We start from the raw sequence: 23,508 nt of genomic DNA, 5'->3' as shown, positions 1-23,508 counted from the left end.
ATAAGCTCTGCACCTGAAAATTAGATGTGACTTCTCTACACACACCCAAAACAACTCTGTTGATATACTAATGCTACTTAATAAATGTTTTTCACAAGTAGACAACTAAGAAATGCAATAAAAAACTTCTGTCTAGGTAGTTGAAAGCTTTTGAAAGCACTGTTCATGATTCTTTCACTTACTTCAGAGAATCACAGTTTCTACATTAAGGATTAAGTTTTCTGCTAAGATATCACTATCCTTTCAGGAGAAGGGAGTGCAAACACAAAGAGGGGTAAGTACTGGGAGGTGGGAACAGCAGCTCTAACTCCTGGTTCTCTAGCTCCCTAACCTCGGAGCCCAGTGACGCTATCTTGGACACATGACTAGGAAGACCACGTTGGAATTAACTTTACAAGTGCTTTAGGAGGGCGCCTGGGTGGCTTAGTGGGTTAAGCCTCTGACTTCAGCTCAGGTCATGATCTCAGGGTCCTGGGATAGAGTCCCGCATCGGGCTCTCTGCTCAGCAGGGAGCCTGCTTCCTTCTCTCTCTCTCTCTCTCTCTCTCTGCCTGCCTCTCTACCTACTTGGGATCTCTCTCTCTCTCTCTGTCAAATAAATAAATAAAATCTTAAAAAAAAAAAGGGGTGCTTCAGGAAACCAATATAGATAGCATGACAATCCCAACAAACTAGACAAGTAATTACTAAAAATCATAAGGCCTAGATCTATGCTCGTATAAGCCTATAATACCTACTGCTAACAGCAGCCTTATAACCAAAAGCTGCTGTGTCTACTTTAAAGAATTTCACACCAAAATGCACTAATTGGTATCACATTGGGCTGAACCTACTGGTATCAACTAGATCAATTTTTATTTCTTAATGATCTTCCAATTTCATCCTCACAGAATCATACTACAAGATTATCACCAGAACTGATGTCTCCCTCCCCAGCAATCAATTCCTACTGAATAGCAATTATAATTCCAAGGTTATAGGCCTTCTCCACCTCCACATTCTCCCTTACTGTGTTCACAGAAAATATGCAAGATTCTTGCCCAGATGTCTGTAAACACACCCATTTCTCTCCAAATAAAAAGCAAATATATGATATGAATCATCTCTAATTTTAAAACCAACAAGTCATTCTGGAAAGTTTAGTATTCTGGAACATTTAATACTTAAATTATCTTAATTTGATGTCATAGCACATCTCACAACTGACCAATATATCACCCTGTCCCAACAAATTACTTTAGTACTGCCATTCTTGAAGAGTGCACAATACAATTATGAGATTTCTTTAATCTATAAATATTTTCCATATAATAAAATAAAATAATAATATAATATATAATTATTATATTACATATAAATAATATAATAAAAGAAAAAGAAAGTCTCAGAATTATCAGCACAGTTAATACAACTTGAAGTGAGCATCTTGTCAAAAAACATTCAATAAAATCCAACTATGCTTTATTTGAATATATGTATGTGAAACTCGCCCTGATATTTTAGTAAGAAAAACTTTCTTTATATTCTTAACCACTTCACATCAACTTGGCTTTATGGAACTCATCTTTTAAAAGATACACCTACAGGGGTGCCTGGGTGGCTCAGTGGATTAAGCCGCTGCCTTCGGCTCAGGTCATGATCTCAGGGTCCTGGGATCGAGCCCCGCATCGGGCTCTCTGCTCAGCAGGGAGCCTGCTTCCTCCTCTCTCTCTGCCTGCCTCTCTGCCTGCTTGTGATCTCTCTCTGTCAAATAAATAAATAAAATCTTTAAAAAAAATTTAAAATAAAATAAAATAAAAGATACACCTACAGAGGGAAAGGAAAAAAACCTGTATTTTTAATAGAGTGGTTGGGGAAATAACCCAGACTGAATAAATATAGTTAAAATAACGAAGAAAAAGGAACTTTATACTCTATCCAAACCACCAAAGTATGACAATGTGTCAAACAGTTAAAATCAAGCTATTGTCTTAACAGGGAAAACACTGCTTTCCCAGGCAATTCATTTTCAGACAACTCTATCAGACCTTAAGATTGTGTCAAGTTTCTGCCTCCTTAAACCTGCCCTTTATATTCATACAGATCAAGTTTAATTCCTCTTTTATGATTGTTAAGTAAATATTTGCAGAGAGTAGCCCTAAAAACCCTCCTCCCCACCCCGTCCTGCCCATAGTCTTGTCTGCTGTATAAACAGCCCCCCCCCCTTCCTTCATGCATCCCCCATCACAGGAGGTCAAATGTGCCAAACATCCTACTCCAACATATGGATCCCTTCCAGGTGTGGCCCCAGTACTGCACACAATACTTAAGCTGTCCTGTGTCAACATAAAAGACAGCAGGCGTCCCTAGCGCCTGCCTCACGAGGACACTTCAGTCCTAGTAAATGCTGCGCTCGGCACCATCCTGCTGCTGGTTTAACACTAAGCCCATAGTCAGCTGAGAAGGCTGTGCCTTTCGCCAGCAGGATGCTATGACACCATTACTCCATGTCTTCATTTCTAGAGTTTATGCAAGAACTGCTTGCCATTTTCTGCTGTTAAACTTCCATCTGTTTTGTGGGGTTTTTTAAATATTTTATTTATTTATTTGACAGATGGAGATTACAAGTACGCAGAGAGGCAGGCAGAGAGAGAGGAAGGGAAGCAGGCTCAGCGCTGAGCAGAGAGCCCAATGCGGTGCTCAATCCCAGGACCCTGGGACCATGACCCGAGCCGAAGGCAGAGGCTTTAACCCACTGAGCCACCCAGGCGCCCCTAAACTTCCATTTGATTAGACCTGATCTCTTGTTCCATCTTAATTCTGATCTCAAGTGCTACTTGTGCCACTCTACAGCTAACCCTCTAAATACCGAATGATTTGAAAATCTGATCACACACCAACATTGTCATCTAAAGAAAAGGAATATTTATATAGCACCTAGCACAAAGCCTATCACAGGAATAGGAATTCAGTAACTGTTGAACAAATAAAGAGGAGTCCATACACTCTTACTTAATCCTAAAAATTCTGTAAGGCATTCTTACCTCCATTTATTATGAGACTACTGAATATCTGAGAACTTAGATTACTGGTGATCTTCTGACCTGAAACCCTATACTCTTTAAACAACCCCTCATTATCTCTCCTATTCACTGGCAAAAGTACTGTATCAGACATGGATGGAGCAGAAGTCCTAAAAACCGTCCCAAAATAATATTTATCCAATAGTCTACAATACAAGTAAAGCCATTCAACTAACAGTAAGTTATCTACCCAGACTTCTAAATTTCGTGCTACACTCAATATAAATACAACTAACCATTCCCGACGCCAGGTTAATGAGGAATTTAAACTACTGATATGCTAAAATGAATTTGATATGAAAACAGTAATGTAAATTTGACTTTTAATTACTAGTGTTAAAAAAATTCACAAATCACTCTGTGATATTTACATACTTAACACATTTTTGAGAAATGTTTATTCTTGTCAGATGTAATCATGCTCTAGAGAACTTTTCTGGTACTTCTGGGAATTTGGAACTTGCATGTGGTTTTTATAACTCCAACATTACTGTGAATCAGCATTTTTTTTCCTCTCAGACATTAACACCTACTGGCAGTTTGGAAGGTAGTACCTTTAATCAGTCAGAAAGCCCGTCTTAACCTTTAGATTCTTTAATTCTTTAACATAAACCACAATCACTGAAATCATGTTCTCTTACTATGCATCTTTTAAGTCAGCGGCTACTTTAACTATAATTTATTTTGACTGCTCTCATCTCAAAACAAGAAAAAAAGACAAAAAGATTATACATTTAAAAAAAAAATCAGATGAATAAAAAACGAAAGTAACTGGGATGCCTACCTAGGTGGCTCAGTCAGTTGAGCCTCTGCCTTTGGCTCAGGTCATGATCCCAGGGTCTTGGGATCACATCCCACATTGGACTCCTTGCTCAGCAGGGAGCCTGGTTCTCCCTTTGCCTACTGTTCCCCCTACTTGTGCTCTCTCTCTATCTCTCTCTGACAAATAAGTATAATCTTAAAAAAAAAAAACTAAAGTAAGAATATTCAATGCTCTCTGATACAAAAACAAACATTCTAACATTTTCCTATTTTCCTTCTTTCTTCTCACCCCGTGAGATGTATCTACATTGGAAAAAAGGAGTTAAAAGACTGAATTTCAGTTCACAAGATAGTCTTAATAAAGAATATATGCCTCACAAAGAACACATAAACTTAAAAAGTTAAACCAAGTAAATCCAAATGGTTATGTTCATCACCCCTGGTTTCATACAGAAGAGCCCTTAAATAACCATGGAAGTACAAATGCAAGTGATGCTACAACCCCATCTACTGGAGAGGTGCAGGTAACGGAGTCAATTTTCAATGAATGTATCCTTGAGCCTTGTTACCAACTATTATCAATGAAATCCAGATAAAAATACTTCAAAACAGTAAGCAAGCCTTACCTACATCTTTTCGTCCTGGTTTTTCAAAACGTCTGTCACCTCTAGAAAAGATAAAATAAGTTTTCAAACAAGACTTGAGAGTAATATATAGATTTCCCATCTATGACACCCACTGCCCTATCTTGGTCCAATAGCATTGCTTTCTTTTCCAAATTATAGAACAAATGCATGGTTACCGACTAACATTTGGAAAATACAGAAGAGCACAAAGATGAAAACAGAAATATCCACTATCTCACTTACCAAAAGCTAGCTTCTATTGACCCAGAATTGTTCTTTTTATTGAGATTTTTTTAGATACATGATTTATTTTAGATACACGCTATACATAGTTTTATATACTGCTTTAAAAATATACTTTCCTATATCATTAAATATTTTCAAAATCATCCTAACTTTAATGATTACATAAATATTCCACTGTGTGGATGTACCATTATTTAAGAAACCACACTGATATTAAGCTGTCTGGCTTGTTTCTAACTACATTATAAACATCATCACAGTAGACATCTTTGTATACATAACTTTGTGCAACTGCCTTCCCTCATCCAATAGACATCACATAAAGTCATAAAGAACAGAGAAGATGCTTTGACTAACAGCAACGAACAATAAAATGTCAATTGTCAATGCCTCCAACTGAATGCTAAGCAAACAGCAAATCTGATTAGCTATGAAATATCCATGCTGGCACTAACACATGAACCTATTTACCTAGAATGTTTCCTCCTTTAAATAAGGATCATTTATACAGCTTGATACTCAATTAACAGCATTTTTTAAATGAAACTGTGTAACTATACACAGAAGTACCTCCTCTATAGAAAGCAGAAAAACATGTTTTTTTACATCAAAGAAACCTTTATACCAAGATCTGGATCTTTTAGTTACCTTTCCTCCCAGCTCTGTGACCTATGCATTTCCCTGCCACCTCCTCGACCAAACACACCCTCTACTTCATCAAAGCTTCTTTGGTAGAAACCACATTCACCTCTGCCTCTGCCTGAAAATAAGAAAACAGAAAAAATGATACTCAGATGTCAACTTTGGAACATATTCAACACCAAAGATTAATCTCTGAAGTTCTGTCTCTACACAAAGAGAAGATCTATATTTAAACATTTAGCAAGGCCTGATGATCTTTACCTGAGAAACCAATAATGGCACAGAAGAGGCTACAACACAGGAGGTTGAAAGAAACAAGTTAGAAAAGGATATAAGAGTCCCAGTCCCAGGCCTGAACAAGAAACAGTATCAACATTCAGTTCTTTAACATAAAAGCTCAACAGTAAAATTCTAAAAAGATCAATAAACTATTACTACAAACTGGATATTTATTGGATTGTTTTCAACAAAACTGAAAGATTTAGAGAGCTTGCAAAGAGAGCAGATAAAAGTATAAAAGCCAAGCATAAATGGTAAAATAATTTATCTAACTCCACAGAAAGGCTAATTTCATAGGGTTTGTTACTTTGTGAACTAACCCATAAAGGATATTCCACAGCAACAAAGGCACTCTTTCCCCTTTGCTCAAATCTTCAAATAGGAAAAGTATCAGGACCAAATATGAACCAGAGGGCTGGTGAGAATGTGCCAAATGCAGGGACTGAGAGGCTCTAGGTGTTCAAGGGTAAACTGGCTTTTACTGAAGGCAATGTGGTTAGATCTATCAAAATTTAACTCAACAATTCTAACTACAACTTATCCTAACAGAAATACACAAATATGCAAATAAATATTTATTAAGGAGTTTGTTGCAATGTAAAACACCAGAAACGACCTGATCAATAAATTAATTCTGATAAAATAATTTGGGAGAACACTATGAAGCCACAGAAGATAAAACGCTGACACTGAAAGAAATCTACAACGATCCTGTTGAATGACAAAAGCATGCCAAAGACCAATACTTAAATAAGTAACTCCACTTGGGGCGCCTGGTTGGCTCAGTGGGTTGAAGCCTCTGCCTTCGGCTCAGATCGTGGTCTCAGGGTCCTGGGATGGAGCCCCGCATCGGGCTCTCTGCTCAGCGGGGAACCTGCTTCCACCTCTCTCTCTGCCTGCTTCTCTGACTACTTGTAATCTCTATCAAATAAATAAAATAAAATCTTTAAAAATAAGTAAATAAATAACTCCACTTATACAAATGATAGAGCTGCAGTTAGAGTCTGGAAGAATGTACATCCAATTGCTGATGTGGGGACAGAAAGCAAATATGAACTTTTAGCTTTATACTTTCTGTGCAATGTGAGGTTTTCTCAACTAACATGCACCATTTGTATTCAACACACAGGTCAGAAAACTGGGAAAGGGTGGGGAGTTCAGGGCTGTACTTAGAAGCAAATCTTAGCCATCATCCGTAGCGTGACTTCTTTAACAGTGTAAACCCACCCAAAGAAAAATGATGATGGGGGCACCTGGGTGGCTCAGTCTTTAATCATCTGCCTTCGGCTCAGGTCATGATCCCAGGGTCCTGGGATCGAGCCCCTCATCAGGCTTCCTACTCAGTGGGAAGCCTGCTTCTCCCTCTCCCACTCCCCCTGCTTGTGTTCCCTCTCTCACTGTGTCTCTCTCCGTCAAACAAGTAAATAAAATCTTTAAAAAAAAAAAGAAGAAAAATGATGACGAATCTTGAACAAAAGCATGAATGCATTCCGAAGCTAAAAACAACTGAGTTAAATAACTATTGCAAATATCCAGTAGAATTTCTATTTCTTCCTTAAAGTTTATCAAAACCTCAGAATATAGTTGTACTTTATTCAATCTTATTACGAAACACACACAATCGTATGTGGGTAATCTTAGGAACAATGGGCACCCTTTTAAGTAATCCAGATAATCCATTTCTTCATCTATAAAATGGAAGTGAGGACTAGGCTTGACCTATAATAATCTTAAAGTTATCTTCCAGTTTTGTCAATCTAAATATACATCAACTTAAGGTTGACTCCCAGTTCCAGTACCTCTCTCCTTAGGATATGTATACATTTTATCTAAAATCCTGAAACAGTACAACACAAACATAACACTGTGGTGAACTCCCACAATGATGATTTTTTTAGGGTGAAAGGCCCCTCTTCTAAAGAGAACAATTTTCTCAGGTAAACCATTAAGTACATGACATCCTGAAAACGAGTTTTATTTTGGAAATTTGATTAGGAAAAACAGCCTTCAGGTTGCCAGAAAAACAAGCAAACCACAGACAAAATATTTTCTGCCAGTTTTAACTAGCATCGGTACTGGTCCTCAAGGTATCAGACTAAAGTTTTATGAGTGGGCACACAAAAATAATCAGATTCTAGAGCTCTCCAGTTTGTACAACATAAAGAACAATCTCCAAAGTACAAGGACCAAGATCATCTATAAATAAAGTTCTGATAAAGAAAAAGCAAGTATACATAACATGATGAATCTTTCACACAGCTAAGTATTTAAAGAACTGCCCTATTGTCTAAGATTTCATCAGATTACTTTGGAAGAATAAATACACTTCCTCTAAAAATATATAAACACACATACACACACCACTTCATTTTAATTAATGCTGATGAAAACAAGTGGCTGACAGCTATGTAGATCTGCTGTATTATTAAACATCTTAACCAGATAAAATACAAAGATGACAACTTTGTTTCCTCACTCATTTGTTTAAATTTTTGTTTAAATTTAGAAGTCTAGAAGTCAGTGAATTTTCACATCAAAGTTCCTCAAGTTAAAAAGAGCCAAAATAATCATCTAATTTTAGCTCTGCCCATGCTAAACAAAGCCATAATAATCATTAATTAACCAACAAACTAAAATTAAGTACTAAGTGAAAAAAACAAAACCAGATAATGGTCGTAGGCAATCATTAGAAAAAGAAATCACAGTTCAGACAATGGTATAGAACTGTTTTTCCCTGGGGGCGCCTGGGTGCTCAGGTCATGATCTCAGGGTCCTGGGATCAAGCCCCACATCCGGCTCTCTGCTCAGCCTGCTTTCCCCTCTCTCTGTGCCTGCCTCTCTGCCTACTTGTGATCTCTCTGTCAAATAAATAAATAAAATCTTTAAAAAAAAACTGTTTTTCCCAAAGTCAGTTCATTCATTCAGCTAGTTTCATGCCATGTGTTCACATCAATGTCAATTAAGTCACTACTTTTGTCACAGTATCTATCTTGCACATGCCCTGTTTAAATTCTGATTGCAGGATAATATGTGATAGCCCCCTACTTCAAAGAAATCACAAAACAGGGAAAAATGTATCAATCTTTGTTTCTCAACACAGAACTTTTTAAAGACCGTTTGGAGAGAGTGGATAGTATTCGCAGCACACAAAGTTGGTGATGCCTTGAAGTTCATACCACAGCTGGCGTGGGTGCCTGGGTAGCTCAGTTTGTTAAGTAAGTAACTGCCTTCGGATAAGGTCATGATCCCAGAGTCCTGGGATGGAGTCCCACATCGGGCTCCCAGCTCCACAGGGAGTCTGCTTCTCCCTATGACCTTCTCCCCTCTCATGCTCTCTCTCAAATAAATTCTTTAAAAAAAAAATTTTTTTTTAAAGATTTTATTTATTTATTTGACAGAGAGGCAGGCAGAGAAAGAAAGGAGAAAGCAGGCTCTCCGCAGAGCAGAGAGCCCAATGTGGGGCTTGATCCCAAGACCCTGGGACATGACCTGAGCCAAAGGCAGAGGCTTTAACCCACTGAGCCACCCAAGCGCCCCTCTTTAAAAAAATTTTTTTTAAAAATATACAGGATCCAAAAAAAAAAAAAAAAAAAACAGCGGGTTTGTGGGGCACACTTCTTGAGTAATCATCTCAGTAGGACTGATGACCCTAAAGAGCATAAGAGGCAAAACTGCCTGAGTGTGACCTCTCTTTCTGCTGCCAGCCCACCGGAAAAAGTAGCAGGCCAGAGCCATCTCCAAAACACCACCGCACCACCAAGATGCAGATCTCAGATGAATTCTGGACCAATGGAACCTAACTACATGTGGAAATCTGCATGTAGAGCTTCTGAAGTACACACACGCCTAAATCTCACCACCCCGTATTCTGTTGCAGAGGTATTTTCTAACAACTCCTCAGGTTAAAAACTGGTGTTCTAGAGACTGACAAATTCAGAAGGAAAAACCATGACACCTTGGTACATGGCCTACAGGTGCAGAACTTTAATTAGCCTCTTCATTATTCACCACACCTGCAATCCCACATTCTGAATGGATGACTGAAAGCAAACTCTTCACAGGAATGCATAATCTCATATAGTCTCTGTAAAGACTAGATGTAAATGACTCTATTCATAAGGCATAAATTTAAGAAAAAAGAATTTAGAGGGGTGCCTGGGTGGCTCAGTCGCTGAATATCTGCCTTCAGTTCAGGTCATGATCCCGGAGTCCTGGGATCAAGCCCTGTGCTAGCTCCCTGCTTCTCCCTCTCCCACTACATTCCCCCCTCCCTGCCACCACTAGTGTTCTCTCTTTGACTGTGTCTCTGTCAAATAAATAAAATCTTAAAAAAAAAAAATTTAAATATTCCACACTCTTGATCATGTCAATCTAGGTGGTGTGGTATGTGGAGACAATGGCATCTAATTTTGTAGATACCCAATTTTTCCACTTCTAAAGCACCTCTTCAAAAAACTTAACAGGATGCGTTTAGGCTACTGCTATGACTTAACCACCTTAAGAGAAAAATGCTAAATATTTATATTACAAACATCTTTATGTTACAGAAAATTAGTGAACACGAAACAGAACAGACAGCAAAAAAAAACAAGTAATATCAAAATAATAGTTCTTCTGAGACAAATCTATAAAACCATAGGTTAAATAAGTGAATGCTTATTATTTCTTGCTCTACCTCTAAAAGAGCCCAAGTACTGATGAGGCAGCTTTTCCTAAAGTCTCCCTTCTGGCTGGGGATACTCCTGGCACACCACCTTATACAGAAATCCTGTGTCATAGAGGCCTACAGGGACTTCAGTGCCTCACCAGCAGCCAAGACACTTCTGGGAGCTATGGCAAAGTGCAAGGGTCCCTGGGCATGAGGAATACGGATAAAGTTCTGCCAAAGTTAACTAGGACCATCTCAAATCCTTCACACTCAAGAATTACCCTTCTCTCCTCCAAATCAGGGGTTGTAGAACAGATACCCTGAAAAATGGTTCAGAAAACAAATGTTCAGGACACTTAGTATACAGTTAATGTCAAAAAACAGTTTTTTAAAAATCAAGTATTAAAATATGTTTAAAGTGACTTCTCTCTCCCTCTGTTATCACGTTTTCCACATGAATAAGCTCACCTCGCCCTCTTGAAGAACTTCGACCTCTAGGAGCCCCCACCACTGTTCCTCCTCCTCCTCCTCGTCCTGTCAATCGCAGGACAGCAGCACTATTTACAGACATGGAAAAGTTTCTCTGCCAAAAAAAAAGAAGAAAGAAAAGAAAAAAGAAAGAAAAAATGGATGAAACAGATCAAACCATATGTTGCTCTTCCCCGTCTCCCACTTCAACTATAAAATGGCATCTCATTAATACAAGCAATGGGAAACTGTAACTACACCACGTCCTAAGATGATCCAAAACCTGATTTTACCTGTAAATCTCAAATTAACAGTTCAGATCAACAAACACAAACCACCGATGCGTTGTACTATACTAGATTCTGTGAGGAAATACTAAATAATCTCTAAATGCTCTATGTATCCAGAAACAAATGGGGTAAATATGCACTGTAATAGAGAAAACTTAGTAAAAGAAATCCGGTTTGAAAGGATTCTTTAACTAGTGAAAGGTGGAAACAAGAGATGATCACAAGAAATATGAATCAAGAGTAGCATGGTAAGGAGAAAAATCATCATTTTTGCATTATTCTGCTCACTAACATGAATTAGCAACTCCAAGTAGTATTTAACAGAACGACAAGAATCATAAATAAATAAGGGCCAAATAAGAATCTACATAAATAAGATCAACCATCTTAACGGAGCGGGGAAAGGAATGCTTAAAAAAAATGAACAAAACCCTAATCTCTCAGTCATAAGCCTGAACTTGCATCCAGAACCAATCTGGATAGGGCCAAATGCAGTAAGACAGTAGTGAGTGGGAAACCTTCAAATATGAAGAGGAAGACACAAGAACACAGGAAGCCTGGGAGCCAAAAATGTTTAGCTGACACTTCTGGATAAATGGAATGCAAAGGTCTTAGGAAAAGAAGAGTAAGAAGTGATTTTTAAAATCTTAAGTATGATTTATAAAAATATAAAAATCCTGGCTATTTGAAGGAAAAATCTGCAGCAGCATTTTAAACTCAGAGAATGTTGGAATATATGCTTATTTGAATACCTTCTGTACCCTTGGAGTCTTACAGCCATCTGTGTAAAAATGCAGAGCTGTGGTACATGAAGAAAATGCAACTTATGCATGGCTGGAGCTAAGGGTCCTCGCGGCAGAGAGGCAAGAAGTGAGGCTTAAAAGTTGGATGGAAGGGCAGCTGGGTGGCTCAGCTGGTTAAGCATCTGATTCTTGATTTCAGTGCATGTCATGATCTCAGGGTCGTAAGCAAAGTCCCAAAATCTAGACTGATATATTCTAACACTGGAAAAACAGAGTCCAGAGCTAACCGCATTATGTATGCCAGGATCCCATGCAGATGAACATATTACCAAACATGTATAAAATTCAAATGTACTTATCAATAGGATGCAGGGAAACTTGCATATGCTTTCCTATACCCTCACACAAAGTAGTTGAAAGTGCAAACTTCTATCATATCTGGAAGAAAATTTCTCAAAGTGTATTCAAATGTCTATACCCTTTGACACAATTCTCTTGTAACACATGTGAAAAATCACAAAAGCAGAAAGATCTTAAACTGCAGAATGGTTTGTAAAATCAAATTTAGGAACCACCTAAGTATCAATCAATGGGAGCTAATTTAAAAATCATGGGGTACTTGGCTGGTCAGTCCATAAGAGCATGCTACTCTTGATCTTGGGGTCATGAGTTCAAGCCCCACCGTGGGCACACACCTGACTTTCAAAAAAAAAAAAAAGGTCATCTACATGTGGAATTCTATGCAGTTGTTTAAAAAATGAGGCAACTCTATTTACTGGGTTGAACTCACTAATATTCCTAATATTCAACCAAATTCTCATCCACGAAAACTACAATTTCATATGATCAACCAAATGCACAAAGTTATAAAGCATAGCAGTAGTAAGGATCACAGAAAGGCCAGACTGTCTGAAACTGAATTGTGGTTCCTTTACTCCACTTCTCTGTGCTTATTTTCCTCATCTAGATAAAGTGAATAGGAAAAATATTTACATCCACTTCATGGGATGGTGCCAGCACTTAACACATGATGTGACAAGTGCTTACAACAGTGTCTGACACATTAAAAGCTGAACAAGTATTTGCTATCATCTCCTCAATACATGTTTAGGTGAAAACAGTGAAATGTAGAACTATGCACACAACTATGTGTCATTTATGTTTATGCATGTATAGGAATAAATATGTAAGTAGTTGCAGAATTATTAACTATCCCTGGGAGGATACACAAAAAAACTGAAATAGTGGCTACTCCTGAGGAACAGTAGGTAGGTAGAATCAGGGTGATTCACACAACTGCTTTTCACTATGTGCGCTTTTTGAATTTTTTATCTATATACATGTATCATCTATCCAAAAATAACTAATTTTCTTTGATGTCAAATAAATAAAATACAACAATCTAAATAAGGTAGCGGCTACATCATGCTTCTCAAACTGAGAAATATATTCAAGGGAAATGCCAAACCAAAACAGTGACAAGATGTTTAAGCATCAATTTTATTTTAAGAAAACTTTTTTCCAGGGTGCTTGGCTGGCTCAGACAAAAGAGCACATGACTCTTGATCTCAGGGTTGTGAGTTCGAGCCTCCGGGTGGGTATAGAGATCACCCAAATAAACTGAAAAAATTCTGTTTTTCTTAGTTCTATTTTATACATACATGCAAGCACACACATATATAGAAAGAGCACAAAATTAACTTGCATTTTAAAGAGAAAATATCTCCTTCAGGAAACTTAATATATGCAGCAAGAAGCTATTTTAGGTTATGAGAAATATTCACCTCCCCCATAAGGGTCATGGGGTGAAAAAATATGCAAAATTCTAGTCTTCAAATATTGAAACAATCCCTAAAGGAGTTGCCTGGTCATCCAAAGGACAAACATCAAAATGTTAATGAATCTTTTGCCAGCTTCAAACACTGCTCTAGTTTAGCATTTTTTTTTTAAAACATCTATTTGAGAGAGAAAGTAGGTACATGCATGCAAGTGGGGGGAGGGGCAGCTGGAGAGGGAGACAATCTCAAGAGGATTCCCCACTGAGCACAGAGCGAATCACACCTCCCATGAGACCATAACCTAACCCACCATCACGAAGTCTGAAGCTTAATCGACTGAACCACCCAGGTGCCCCTATTGCAGCATATTTTATAAACAAAGAACACCAAGTGTCAGGAAGTCCAAAATGATACATTTTTAATGAGTCCAAAAATGGACCTCATGATCTTCTGTAACTACCATAATCACAGTATCTATCCAGACCTTATTAGCCCTTTGAAATAAACCTTTCCATTATAAAAGCAGAATGAAGATTTACCTCCTTAGTCATTCCAAAGCTACTTTAGTTGTGTAGGTATTAGGGCAAACCTAACTTGACTCTTCTTCAAATTGTTAAATAAGAGTTCCCAGCAGCACTCTGCTGAATAATCTCTGATTTTACAAAAAATTTGGCACTTTCTAATTCTAATTTCTTAGAACTGTTACAGGATGTTTCTGGATGAATCAATTACTCATTCTATTGATTAAAATATCTATCATGTTTTGGTAACTAGAAGCAAGTCCTTCCTACATATTAAAAAGCTTTTCTGGCCCATTTAATCTCTAAGAAGTCTAGGAAATAATTAAAAGGAAACTAAAGAGAAATTATTAAAAATATATATAAATACCTTAAAAAGTTGCAAGATAATCACGAAAGATTAGAAACTGATATACTAAGGCATTAAGTGCAATTTAAAAAATTGGGAAACAGGCTAGGATTAGGGTTAGCTTACATAAATGCATACGTAGACTAGAAAAAGACTAATATCCAAAGAAAAATCAACAAAGACAAGAACAAAAAAATACAAATGCAAACATCTGAAAAATGTCACTACACTGGGGAAAGAAATGCAAACTAAAACAATAGAAGAACATTTTGCCAAATTTGCGGAGAATTTTTTCAATAAAATTATTCAATGTTGGAAGTGCAGAACAATGCTTAACGTACATTATCACTTGTATAAAAGGGGGAAAACAGGGGCGCCTGGGTGGCTCAGTGGGTTGGGCCTCTACCTTCAGCTCGGTCCTGTAATTGAGCCCAAGCTGGGTTCTCTACTCACCAGGGAGCCTACTTTCCCTTCTCTCCCTACCTGCCTCTCTGCCTACTTGTGATCTGTCAAATAAATAAATAAAAATCTTAAAAAAAAAAAACACTTAAAAATGGTTTAAAAGGGGGAAGACATGTTTAATATTTCCTTGCAAAAATACATGATAAGGGCGTCTGGGTGGCTCAGTGGGTTAAGTCCCTGTCTTTGGCTCAGGTCATGATCTCAGGGTCCTGGGATTGAGCCCCACATCGGCTCTCTGCTGAGCGGGGAGCCTGCTTCCCCACTCTCTCTGCCTGCCTCTCTACTTGTGATCTCCTCTCTCTGTCAAAAAATTAAATAAAATATTAAAAAAAAAAAACTCTTGCATCTCTTTGGTTAAATTTATTACTATGTAATTTGTTATTTTTTATTATATTGTAAATGAAACTGTCTTATTCCCTTTGAGGATTATTTTTAGCATATAGAAATACAACTGATTTTGGAGTGTTGATGCTGTCTGTACCCTACAACTGTGCTAAATTCATCTACCAGTGCCAACAGTTTTTTATGTGTGGGATTTTATGTTTTGGATTTTCTAAATGTAGGGTCATGTCACCCAAAAATAGAAATAATTTCTACTTCTCTTCCTATTTGGATACCTTTTATGTCTTTTTCTCACCTAACTGCTCTGCCTAGAACTTCCAACACAATGCTGGGAATCAGTAAAGGCAAGTAACCTGTTCTTGTTCCCAATTTTAGGGGAAAAGCTTTTAGTCTTCCACAACTAAGAATGATATTAGCTGTGGGTTTTTCATAAATGCCCTTAATCATACAAATGAAGGTCCCTCAGTTCTCAGTACACTGAAGTCCCTGAGGTCTCAGTTCACTCTAAGTTTTATCAAGAAAGGTGATGAATTTTTCAAATACTTTTTCTGTATCAACTGAGATGATCAAGTGGTTTTTTCCTTCATTCTATTAAGTGGTTTATTACAATGATTTTATGTTCTACCACCCTTGCATTCTGGGGATAAATTTCAGTTGGTCACGGTGTATAATCCTTTTAATATGCTACTGGACTCAGTCTATATTACTATATTTTCACAACTAGAGATACACAAGGAAAACAGACTACAATAAAACATACTAAATGTTAACAAGTAATTATCCCTACATGGTGAGTTTATGGGTAAGATTTTCTCCTTTATACCTTTCTGTATTTCCTACAAGTACTTTTATTTTATAAATAAATCTTTATTTTAAAGATTTCTATAATTACATAAAATATAAAGATTTCTAAAATAAAATATTTATTTATTTGAGGGTCAAGTGGGTGGCTCAGTTGGTTAAGCATCTGCCTTTGGCTCTGGTCATGATCCCAGGACCTTAGGATCAAGCCCCATGTCCAGCTCTCTGCTCAATGGGGAGCCTGCTTCTGCCTGCCACTGTGCCTGTTTGTGCTCTGTCAGTAACTAAAGTCTTTTAAAAAAAAAAATTTATTTGAGAGACAGAGAGTATGAGTGGGAGGGGCAGAGAGAGAGGGAGAATGACTCTCAAGCAGACTCCACATTGAGCATGGAGCCCAATGCAGAGCTCAATCCCAGTACCCTGCACAACCCAGGTGCCCCTGAGTACCTTTCATTAAAAATAACAGTAAGATTTTTATTGATGTTAAGGGAAATATAAAGAAATCATAAAATCAACATGAAAGTCAAACAATCCAATAAAACAATGGACATAAGAACATTGGCAAATCAAAAACCATAATGGCAATAAGGACATGAAAAGGTGCTCAAGCTGCTAGTGACTAGTGAAATATAAAAAACAATTATCACAACCACTGTTTCAGCCAAACTTTAAAAACCAAGAGCTGGAAGGCTGCATAAAAATGAGACCTCCTGGGGCACCTGGGTGGCTCAGTTGTTAAGCGGATGCCTTTGGCTAAGGTCACGATCCCAGGATCCCGGCATTGAGCCCCGCATCGGGCTCCCTGCTCAGCAGGAAGCCAGCTTCTCCTTCCCCACTCCCCGAGCTTGTGTTCCCTCGCTCACTGTGTCTCTGCCAAATAAACAAATAAAATCTGTAAAACAGAAAAAAAATGAGACCTCTCATATGTGGCTGGTAAGAGTGCAAAATGGCTTAAATCACTATAGAAATAAATATAGCAATACCCATGTTACAGGGCGTCTAGGTGGCTCAGTTGGTTGAGTGACTGCCTTCGGCTCGGGTCATGATCCCACAGTCCTGGGATGAAGTCCCACATCAGGGTTCCAGCTCCATGGGGAGTCTGCCTCTCCCTCTGACCTTCTCTCCTCTCATGCTCTCTCTCACTGTCTCTCTCTCAAATAAATAAATAAAATCATTTAAAAAAAAAAAACACATTACTTTTTTTTTTTTTAAGATTTTATTTATTTATTTGACAGAGAGAGATCACAAGCAGACAGAGAGGCAGGCAGAGAGAGAGAGGAGGAAGCAGGCTCCCTGCCGAGCAGAGAGCCCGATGCGGGACTCGATCCCAGGACCCTGAGATCATGACCTGAGCCGAAGGCAGCGGCTTAACCCACTGAGCCACCCAGGCGCCCCAAAACCACATTACATTTAAAAAAAACACCAAGAACTGGGGTGCCTGGGTGGTTCAGTTGGTTGAGCCTCTGTTCCTTGATTTTAGCCCAGGTTGTGATCTCAGGATGTGGGATCAAGCCCCATGTCAGGCTCAGTGTGGGGTCTGCTCAAAATTCTCTCTCCCTCTCCCTCTATCATTCCCCACAGTCACACATACTCTAAATAAAATCTTTAAAAAAATCCAAAAACAAAAAAAAAACCCACAAAGAACCAAATCCAACAAATTCAATTTCAAAACACAGGTCTAAGAATGATTATTGCAGCATAATTGGCAACAGCAAAATTTCAAGACAACCTAAATATATAGCAGAGGAGAGTAGAAAATCTAGGGATTTTCTCACATATGGAATACTATACAGCAGGGATGAACAAAATAAAACTATGTGTATCAAAACAGATAAATCTAAAAATCATTATTGATGGACATCTGTGTGGCTCACTCAGTTGAGCTTCTGCCTCTGGGTCAGGTCATGATGCCTGGGTCCTGGGAGAGAGTCCCACATCGGGCTCCTTGCTCAGCAGGGAAACTGCTTCTCCCTCTGCCTGCTGCTCCCCCTGCTCGTGCACGTGCATACTCACTCTCTCTCTCCCTCTCTAATAAATAAATCTTTAGAAAAATAAAAATCATTACTGAAAGAAAAAAACATGCTACAGAATAAAAACTATAGTATGCCATCTTCAATATAAAATTCATAACCCTAGAAGGACACCTGGCTGGCTCAGTAGGTAGAGTGAATGACTCTCCATCTCAGGCTTATAGATTCAAGCCTCATGTTGGGTGCACAGTTACTTAAAATAAAATCTTTAGGGGCACATGGCTGACTCAGCCAATAGAGCATGTGGCTCATGATCCCAGGCTATAGGTTTGAGTCCCACACTGGATGTAGAGATTACTCAAAAAAATATCTTTAGGGGCTCCTGGGCGATACAGTCATTAAACGTCTACTTTCAGCTTAGGTCATGATCCCAGCTCCTGGGATCGAGCCCTTTATCAGGCTCCCTGCTCAGCAGGGAGCCTATTTCTCCCTCTCCAGCTCCCCTGTGCTTGGGTTCCCTCTCTTGCTATCTCTCTGTCATAAATAAATAAAATCTTTAAAAATAAAATAAAGTCTTTAAAAAATAACAATGATAAAATAAAATCTTTTTTAAAAAATTTAAAACCCAGGCACCTGAGTGGCTCAGTAGGTTGGGCGTCTGCCTTCGGCTCAGGTCATAACCCCAGGGTCCTGGGATCAAGTCCCACATCGGGCTCCTTGCTCAGTGGGGAGTCTGCTTCTCCCTCTGCCTCTGCTGCTCCCCTTGCTTATGGTCTCTTGTGCTATCTCCCTCTCTCAAATAAAATACAATCTTAAAAAAAAATTTATAACCCTATAAAATGAAACTTTCATGGCATATGGATACATAAACACATAATGAAAATATTAAAACACAAATGAGAAAAATAATCCAATTCAAAGTAATCTCTGGGAAGGAAAGAAGGGAGGGGTACACCCACAATATGAGAAGTCTTATTTCTTGGGGCACCTGGGTGGCTCAGTGGGTTAAAGCCTCTGCCTTCGGCTCAGGTCATGATCCCAGGGTCCTGGGATCGAGCCCCACATTGGGCTCCCTGCTCAGTAAGGAACCTGCTTTCCTTCCTCTCTCTCTGCCTGCCTTTCTGCCTACTTGTGATCTCTGTCTGTCAAATAAATAAATAAAATAAAATGAAAAAAAAAAAGTCTTATTTCTTAAAACAAAAAAACACACAAATGTGTAATAATTTTAAGATTCATGTATCTCAATTATAAATATATTGGGATTTATAATAATATTCTATATACTTGTCTATTCAAAAGACTTCATAGTAAAAATATTTTTAAGAAAAATTAAACCAGGGGCGCCTGGGTGGCTCAGTGGGTTAAAGCCTCTGCCTTCAGCTCAGGTCATGATCCCAGGGTCCTGGAATAAAGCCCCGAATCAGGCTCCCTGCTCAGCAGGGAACCTGCTTCCTCCTCTCTCTCTGCCTGTTTATGATCTCTGTCTGTCAAATAAATAAATAAATAAATAAAATCTTTTAAAAAAAAGAAAAAGAAAAATTAAACCAAACTACTGCCATACATCAAACCTATTTGAAAAGGAAATTGGCAAATTATGAAAAGAAACTTTTCAGCCATCACTGGAGACAGTACCCTTTCTTTATTTCATGCTTTTTATATCAATAAATACCTCCTGGCCATGAAAATATCTGCTGAAAATCCTGGATGATACTGGATTTCATGAATAAAGACAGAATAGCCTGGTTCAGAAGAAATCATAAACAAAACAAAAAATGTTTATGATACTATGGCAATGAAAATCACAAGAGATTAATATCACACCTTTCCTAGAACTTAACACAGTTTTAACAGAGATCTTCTAATAAGCGTCTCTTTCTAAACAGTGATTTCCTCATGCAAAAGAATGGCAGAGGGTTGTCATAAAAGTAATGGTGAAATGTTCTGGAATTAGACAGTTATGACGGTTATACAACCAGCCAAACTGTATAATTTGAAAGAGTGAATATTATGACATGAATTATGTCTCAAAAAAACTGCTTTAAAAAACAAAAACAGGGGTGCCTGGGTGGCTCAGTGGGTTAAAGCCTCTCCTTTCGGCTCAGGTCATGATCCCAGAGTGCTGGGATCAAGCCCCACGTTGAGATCTCTGCTCAGCAGGGAGCCTGTTTCCCTCTCTCTCTGCCTGCCTCTCTGCTGACTTGTGATCTCTGTCAAATAAATAAATAAAATCTTTAAAAAATAATAACAATAATAAAAAAATACAAAATAAAAACCAAAAAACAAGGGACGCCTGGGTGGCTCAGTCAGTTAAACAGCTGCCTTTGGCTCAGGTCATGATCCCAGGGTCCTGGGACTGAGTCCCACATCAGGCTTCCAGCTCAGTAGCGAGACTGCTTCTCCCTCTGCCTGCTGCTCTCCCCGCTTGTGCTCACTTGCTCTTTCTCTCTCTCTGACAAACAAATAAATAAAATCTTCCAAAAAAAAATAAATAAGCAATGATGATTCTCCTATTAAAGTGGCATTCCATAGGCACCAGAGTGATCAGTTAGTTGAGCATCAGATTCTTGGTTTCGGCTCAGGTCATAATCTCACCGTCACAGGATTGAGCCCCACATAAGGCTCCACACTGAGGAGTCTGCTTGGGATTCTCTCTCTCTCTCCCTCTGACCCCCCCCACTCTCTTTAAAATGAATAAATCTTAAAATATAAATGAATCAAGGAAGTGTCATTCGAACATTCCAAAAAGTTCTTATTTTTTCCATTTTACTACAATTACTTTAAAATTTCTTGAAATCAGAGGTACCTGGGTGGCTTAGTGGGTTAAAGCCTCTGCCATTGGCTCAGGTCATGATCCCAGGATCCTGGGATCAAGCCCAGCATCGGGCTCTCTGCTCAGCAGGGAGCCTGCTTTCCCCCTCTCTCTCTCTGCCTGCCTCTCCCTACTTGTGATCTCAGTCTGTCAAATAAATAAATTAAATCTTTAAAAATAAATAAAAAATAAACAAATTTCTTGAAATCAGAAACTCATATTTATCTTTGGAAATAGCACATCATAATAAATAAAGACAACACAAAACCTACTTTTCGGCCAAATATCTAAGTTTCTCACAATATCATAAACAAAAATTGGTGACAGAAGAGTACATTTCGAGCTGAAGATCTATATTTTTTCCCTTAGTGGTAGAATGCATTTGTAAGCACAACCAAGTGGGATTTATTCCTGGGCTGCAAGGGTAGTTCAATACCTGCAAATCAATGTGATATACTACACTACTAAAAGAAAGGACAAGAACACTAAGATCATTTCAATAAATGCAGAAAAAGCATCTGACAAAGAACAGCACCCTTTTTTGATGAAAACACCTCACAGTGTAAAGATAGAGGGAACATACCTCAATATCATAAAAGCCATATATGAAAAGCCCACCATATATGAAAAGTGAGTATCATTCTCAATGGGGAAAAACTGAGAGCTTTTCCCTTAAGGTCAGGAACATGGCAGGGATGTCCACTATCACCACTGTTGTTCAACACAGTACTAGAAGTCCTAGCCTCAGCAATCAGACAACAAAAAGAAATAAAAGGCATCTGAATTGGAAAAGAAGAAATCAAACTCTCACTCTTCGCAGAAGATGTGATACTCTGTGGAAAACCCAAAATCTCCACCCCAAAATTGCTAGAACTCATACAGCAATTCAGTAAAGTGGCAGGATATAAAATCAATGAGCAAAAATCATGTGCATTTCTATATAGTAACAATGAGACAGAAGAAAGAGTAATTAAAGAGCCGATCTTATTTACAATTGCATCCAAAACCATGAGATACCTAGGAATAAAACTAACCAAAGAGGCAAAGGATCTGTGTTCAGAGAACTACAGAATGCTCATGAAAGAAACTGGGGAAGACATAAAGAAATGGAAAAACATTCCATACTCATGGACTAGAGGAATAAATATTGTGAAAATGTCTATGCCACCTAGAGCAATCTACACATTTAATGCAAACCATATTAAAATACCATCAACTTTTTTCACAGAACTGGGACAAATAATCCTAAAATTTGTATGGACCAGAAAAGACCCCAAATACCCAAAGGAATATTGAAAAAGAAAACAAAAACTGGCAGCATCACAATTTCGGCCTTCAAGCTCTATTACAAACAAAGCTGTAATCAAGACTGTACGGTACTGGCACAAAAAGAGACACATAGAGACACATAGGTCAATGAATGGAACAGAAGACAGATCCCAGAAAGGACCCTCAACTCCATGATCAACTAATCTTCCACAAAGCAGGAAAAGCATATCCAATGGAAAAAAGACAGTCTCTTCAACAAATGGTGTTGGGAAAATTAAACCACATGCATAAAAATGAAACTGGACCATTTCCTTACACCATACACAAAAATAGACTCAAAATGGATGAAAGACCTAAATGTGAGACAGGAATCCATCAAAATCCTAGAGGAGAACATAGCTAGTAACCTCTTCACCTTGGCTGCAGCAACTTCTTGCTAGACACATCTCCAAAGAGAAACAAAGGCAGAAATGTACTACTGGAACTTCGTCAAGATAAACATCTTTTGCACAGCAAAGAAAACAGCTGACAAAACCAAAAGACAACCAACAGCGTGGGAGGAGATATTTGCAAATGTTGTATCAGAAAAGGCCCATTATCCAAAATGTACAAAGAACTTATCAAACTCAACACCCAAAGAATGAATAATCCAATCGAGAAATGGGCCGAAGGGGTGCCTGGGTGGCTCAGTGGGTTAAGTCTCTGCCTTCGGCTCAGGTCATGATCTCAGGGTCCTGGGATCAAGCCCCACATCTGGCTCTCTGCTCAGCAGGGAGCCTTGCTTCCCCATCTCTCTCTGCCTGCCTCTCTGCCTACTTATGATCTCTCTGTCAAATAAATAAATAAAATCTTAAAAAAAAAAAAGAAAGAAAAAAAAGAAATGGCCAGAAGACATGAACAGACATTTCTCTGAAGACTACAACCAATGGGGCGCCTGGGTGGCTCAGGTTGTGATCCCAGGGTCCTGGGCTCCCTGCTCAGAAGGAAGCCTGCTTCTCCCTCTCCCACTCCCCCTGCTTGTGTTCCCTCTCACTGTGTGTGTGTCTCTCTCTCTGTCACATAAATAAATAAATAAATAAATAAATAAATAAATAACCTTTTTTTTTTTTAAAGGAAGACAACCAATGGCCAACAGAAACATGAAAAAAAGCTCAACATCACTCAGCATCAGGGAAATACAAATCAACACCACAATTAGATATCACCTTACACTGATCAGAATGGCTGAAATTAACAAGTTAGGAGACAACAAATATTGGTGAGGATATGGAGAAAAGGGAACCCTCTTACACTGTTGGTGGTGCAACCACTCTGGAAAATAGCATGGAGGTTCCTCAAAAAGTTGAAAACAGAGCTACCCTACAACCCAGCAATTGCACTACTGGGTATTTACTTAAAAGATAAAAATGTACTGATCCGAAGGGGTACCTGCACCCCAATGTTTA

At 38.4% G+C, this 23,508-nt stretch overlaps 1 protein-coding gene across 1 annotated transcript in view; it reads right to left on the bottom strand.

The window, feature by feature from the left end:
- The window catches only part of GIGYF2 (GRB10 interacting GYF protein 2), a 151,544-nt gene that overhangs the window by 83,103 nt on the left and 44,933 nt on the right, over positions 1 to 23,508 (bottom strand). Inside the window, 3 exon segments of the mRNA XM_047721379.1 lie at positions 4,450 to 4,490; positions 5,344 to 5,455; positions 10,733 to 10,847. Of these exon segments, the coding sequence (XP_047577335.1) occupies positions 4,450 to 4,490; positions 5,344 to 5,455; positions 10,733 to 10,847 (268 nt within the window).

Source organism: Lutra lutra, chromosome 3 (assembly GCF_902655055.1).
Source record: "Lutra lutra chromosome 3, mLutLut1.2, whole genome shotgun sequence".
In the NCBI taxonomy this organism is placed as follows: domain Eukaryota; kingdom Metazoa; phylum Chordata; class Mammalia; order Carnivora; family Mustelidae; genus Lutra; species Lutra lutra.
The sequence above is the reverse complement of the archived record's forward strand: the minus strand, read 5'-3'. Positions and strand labels throughout refer to the sequence as shown.